Here is a 5,170-nt window from a genome sequence, read left to right on the forward strand (position 1 = left end):
CTCTCTATTCTTCCTTTTTCCCTAGGAACCAGAACTTTCTTTTCTCTTTTTTTACAAGTTTCTGCCATAGGACACACACGCTCACTGGAGAGAGACAGAGCCAGTGAGAGAGGAAGTGAGAAATCACCCCCAGGGAGGATGGCCATGTCACAATCCCTTCTCCATTCTCCTTTTGGGATCTTGGGCACACACACGCACGCACCCAGCATGACTTTCAAGCCACCGAGTCTGGGACTCGAATGCAGCTGGCCGTGTAGGAGTCTAGTGACATAACTATTACGTCACTGCTGGCCCCAGAGCCAGCGTCTTCTCAGACACTGTCCTCCTTAGTCACTGTGCTCATGGTCTATCTTCCCACCAGAATGGCAGCTCCCACCGAGGGTAGAGGGACCGTCTTTGCTTCACTGAGACACCTCAAGCCCTTGAGCATTTCCAGAAACAAATGTGTTCAGAGATGGGATTTAAGAGGCTGCCCCGGGGAGGCTGGACTGCAAAGGCCTTGTGGGTGAGAGGGGTTTGAGTCCAGTGCAAAGAGAAGGCCTGAAGGGTTCCCAGGGAGGAAGAGTCACGGTCTGAGTTAAGTTTCCAAGGACCCACTCTGGAGTCTGTGACTGGAAGAGCCTGAAGGACAGCGAGTTACTGTGGGCACCCAGGCATGGTGCTGGGCTGGTAGGGGGCATGCAGAGTAGCGGGTGGACTCGAGGGTCCCTGGGAGCGTAGCTCTCCCGGCTCTGTGGTGAGCAGACCTGGGCTTGCAGGAAGACGAGGTGGGCAAGGCTGTCTCGCAGACTCCTGGGCAGAGCCATAGGGCCAGCGCCGAGCCATCTGCTGAGGTGGGAGAGATGGAAGACAGTGGAAGCTGCATGGTCCTGAGGTCTGCTTGGGCCATGGTGCGTTTCAGATCCTAGCAGGCTCTCACATGAGATGACAAATAGCCGAATGGACAGGGTCAAAATTCGGAAGCACGGTCTGGATGAGGAAGGTACATTTGGGGAACATCAGCTTGGAGGGGTTTTAAAGACCTGAACTGCAGAGGCCGCAGAGCCAGCATCCTGGACTGGCCCTGAAGACCAGGCCCTGAAGAACGGGGAGCCTGCCAGGCGAGTGGGAGAAGGCAGCCCAGGTGGAAAGGGCATGAGCTCATGTCTTAGAGCCAGCAGGTGGGGTAGTGGTTGTAGTACTGGCCTCCCACGTGGCCAGTCACGGTTTGAGTCTCAGACCAGGCGGCTTGAAATGCACGCTGGGCACATGTGCATACATGGCCAAGGTCCAGAGAGGAGAAGGGATTGCGGTGTGGCCATCCCCACTGGAGGATGATTTCTGCCCTTCTCTCTCTGTCTCCAACAAGCACATATACCCTTTAGCAAAAATCCCTTAAAAGAAAAAAAGAATACGAATCTCTAACTTGTCAAAACCATGAAAACCATGGGGACCAGCAGTTAGCGTAATAGCTATGTCGCTGGACTCTCATGTAGTTGACCATGGTTCAAGTCCTGGACCCGGTGGCTTAAACTCATGCCAGGTGCGTGTGCGTGCATGCCCAAGACCTCAAGAGGAGAATAGTGGAGAAGGGATTGCAGTGTGGCCATCCCCCCGGGGGCTGATTTCTCACTTTCTGTCTCTCTGTCTCTCTCTGTCTTTCTGGCAAATGCACGTGCCCTATAGCCAAAAAAAAAAGAAAACATGAAAATCATCAAACACAAAGAAATTTGGAGAGACTGTCCCAGCCAAGGGGAGCCCAAGGGCACGTGACAACTCCATGTGGTGCGGTTCTCTGGAAGGGATCCTGGCACAGAAAAAGGGACATTAGGCTAAAATGAAGGCACTGCTTGAAGTGAGGACTTCACAGGTGATAACGTGTCACTCTTGGCTCATGAACTGTGACAGCAGTACCATGCCGCACACACGCGCATGCGCACGCACGTAAGATGTTAGTACAGGGATCTGGGTGTAGTACAAGGAAACTCCATGCCGCCATCCAAATTTTTCTCTAACATTAACCCCGGTCTAAAAACATAGTCTTTTTGTAAGAAAACAGTGTGCATCTCATAAATATGCCCCCCCCCCCATGTTCCAAGAACTATAGTAATTCATTTCTCTGAGGAGGCCTTGGACCCTGGCCAGTCCCTTCTGCGACCAGACGGTTCAGAGACATTACGAATATCTCCTCACTACCCCCTCCCACCTGCCAAGGAACAGAGGGTCCTCACCTCCTCCTACTTTTTTCTGTTTACAGAAAAAATACTCTCCTCAGGCCAGATTTCATAGTGAAAACGAGAAACAGAGGCTAAATGGCTCAGGTAAGTCAGACCCTTCCAGAGCTCCTTGGGTGCAGCCCGTGCTGACCAGCGTACCCTGCAGAGCACGCCCCTTAGCCGCCACGCTCTCGAGCTCCACTTTGCTCACAGCTGGTTCGTCCCTCCCACAGTGGAAGTTTGGGCACCCTCTAGATTCCAGCTCCACCTCCGCCACTAACTAGCCATGAGACCTCGGCCGAGTCACTTGAGGCTGATTTCTCTCACTTGTGAAATGTGGAACGACAACTCTAGCCTGGAGCTGTGCAGTGGGTTGAGTGGGATGGACTACAATCGGGGATCAGTTCACTCTCTGAAGGAAGGCTAGGAGATCGTGAAGGCCGAATGCCTGGCATCTGCCTGACACCCCATGACTGGTTATTGATGAGCCATGGTCAGCCGGGCTAATCGGTGAGGTTCCCTGAAGAGCGTGTCATCCTGGGACCCTGGGTGGTGTCTGAGGCGTGTCAGATGGCGCATCAGGACACCTGGTGGCGTCCGAGGGACAGAGAAGTAGAGACCTCTGAGTCAGAGCAAACACTGGGCTTGCGCAGTGGCCCAGGGCCGGCTAACGAGGGCGTGCATGGTAGTTGGTCTAAGAGGCGCCAAGGCTGGAGAGGAGGCAGAGGGAGGTGGGCCCCTGCGGCTGAGCCCCCAACAGCCAGCTCAAGATTTCCCTGCTGGAACAAAGGCCATCCAGTACCCTGGACAGCTCCAGGGGTGTGCCGATTTCAGGGGCACAGCCTGTGTGGACTGAGAACTGGGATGGATCCCTCTGAGGCTCCGTTCCCGCCTCTGTCAACTGGAGGTAGTGACTGCCCTTCAGGGCCGTGTGAGGAGTAAAGGCGACCAGGAGGCAGTGGAGCAGGTGACCAGGTCCACCCTGTGTGGCTTCAGAGGAATTGCTTAACCTCTCTGAGCCTCAGTGTCCTTGCCTCTGTGAAACTGGAGTGCTGACAGACCCTACAGGACACGAAGCACACGAGGAACATTCGTTTTTGTTTTAAAAGAAACTCAGCACAGTGTCAGACGGTAGATAATTCAACGTCTCAGCTTCTAACCAAACCACCAGGACGGCTTTGCCCCTCCCATCTTTAGACAATTCTGACAAGCCCTCCCCGTTCTGATTGTTAAAGGGACGCCACAGAACCTGAAAATCTCGGGAAGTCCCACAGAGGGACACTTTTTAATGTGTCAGCACACAGAGTTTGCTCTGTACCAGCCACAGTCGTAAGCACAAGGGCACGCGTGTACACACACACACACACACACACACACACACACACACCAGGCCGGGCGACTGCACAACCCCGGGAGAGAAGTACTTTGGTCATCCCCATTTTACAGATGAGGAAATAGGTTCTGTGAGATCGTGGGGTCACACAGCCCTTAACTGGTGGCGCTGGGATCTGATCCCAGGTATGGCACTTTCGAACCACACACCTCCTTGCAGCATTCAATGGGGCTCTGAGCCAAAGGACTGAGCCGAGTTGGCGGGAACCCTGGGCTAGGTCCTCAGCCAGACATTCTACCTGGGTGCAGACACCAGCCCTGGCCCCGGCCTCCGCCCTCCCTGGCAGCCCCCTCCGCGCCCTCTCCTGGCCCGCCCCTCCGGCCGCTGTAACCTGATCTGCGGCGGGTTTGGGTGGCCCGGCAGCAACGCCACCACCACCGAGCACTTGGGCTCCTCGGACCGTCCCACGGTGTTTACCCGGCGGTAGCAGGCGGACGGGGCATGGCGCAGAGGCAGGGCGAGTGGGCACGGGGGCCCGCTGAGGCCACCGGGCTCTACCGGGCCGTACTGCTCAGGTCTGGTAAGTGGACGCACCGGCGTCAGCCCCTGTCACCGCCGCGGCAGGGAGAGTGCAACCAGGGCGCAGCGGGCATGGTGCGTGACTCTGGCCAGCCGCCCGCTGAGCACCCAGCTCCCCGCTATTGCTTTCCCCCTTCCTTCCCTTCCCTTCCCTCTGCTGTTCTCTCTCAGTACTTTGAGTCCCTTCTTCCTTCCTTCTTTTCCTTTTTCCTTCCCTCTTTCCCCTTCCCTTCCTACAGTCATCCTTTCCGGGTCTGCCCGTGGCTCTGTTGCTCCTGAGCTGTGGAAGAACACACGCAGTTCCTTAATTACAAAAGTCCTGGGGCACCTGCTGGTTAATCTTCTAACCAAGACGCACCCAAGCGTGAGCAGGCGTCTGGCAGGCAGGAGAGGTTTGAGCCCTGAGAGGGGGAAAGACAGATCAGAGAAGGCGGTGGGGTGGGGGGAGCCCGCTGCGGTTGGGGGGCTGGGGAAGGGTGTACAATGGGGAGTCCCACCGGGGGCGGGCAGTTATTTATTTAGAGAAATGAAATCAATGTAATATAGTCAGTGTAAACAGAATGCGGAAGGGACCAGCAGATGGCGGAATGGTTATGTCACTGGAATCCCACTTAAGTTCACTCAGTGGCTTAAAACTCATGCCAGGTGCGTGTGCGTGCCCAAGATCCTGAGAGGAGAACAGGAGAAGAGAAGGGATTGAAGCATGGCCGTCCCCCCTGGGGGGTGATTTCTCACTTTCTATCTCTGCCTCTCCAGCGAGTGCACATGCCCTATGGCAAAACTCTCTTAAAGTAATAATAATGTGGAAACCATAGGGATGTAGGGAGGAAGATGCCTTCAGTAAGCCTCAGGGAAGATTCATTCTTGACTGGGGTTAGAAAGAGATGTCTGGAGGTGAAATGGGCCTGGGTCCCAGCCAGACAGGGGAATGTGATACGACGTATCAAGGTACGTGAGCTCGTGGGCCAGATACCCTCTGCCTTGGGCGAGGAGCCCCCACACCCCCACCCAGTAGTCTAGCCCACAGGCCATTGGAGCCAAAAGCGATGCCCTGTCCACCGCA

At 55.5% G+C, this 5,170-nt stretch overlaps 1 protein-coding gene across 3 annotated transcripts in view; it reads left to right on the plus strand.

Annotated features, from left to right (window-relative positions):
* The first annotated feature begins 2,254 nt into the window (after positions 1-2,254).
* FAM107A (family with sequence similarity 107 member A) overlaps positions 2,255-5,170 on the plus strand; it is a 28,567-nt gene continuing 25,651 nt past the window's right edge. For 2 of the 3 annotated variants that reach the window (XM_006169148.3, XM_006169150.3), the window contains exon 1: positions 3,934-4,108. In XM_006169148.3, coding sequence (XP_006169210.1) covers positions 4,030-4,108 — 79 coding nt within the window. In that variant the 5' untranslated portion in view covers positions 3,934-4,029. Of the gene's footprint in view, positions 2,301-3,933; positions 4,109-5,170 lie in introns of those variants that run through there. The other variant, XM_014584431.2, reaches the window with a different exon arrangement.

This window comes from Tupaia chinensis, unplaced genomic scaffold, assembly GCF_000334495.1.
Source record: "Tupaia chinensis unplaced genomic scaffold, TupChi_1.0 Scaffold146828_1, whole genome shotgun sequence".
Classification (NCBI taxonomy): domain Eukaryota; kingdom Metazoa; phylum Chordata; class Mammalia; order Scandentia; family Tupaiidae; genus Tupaia; species Tupaia belangeri.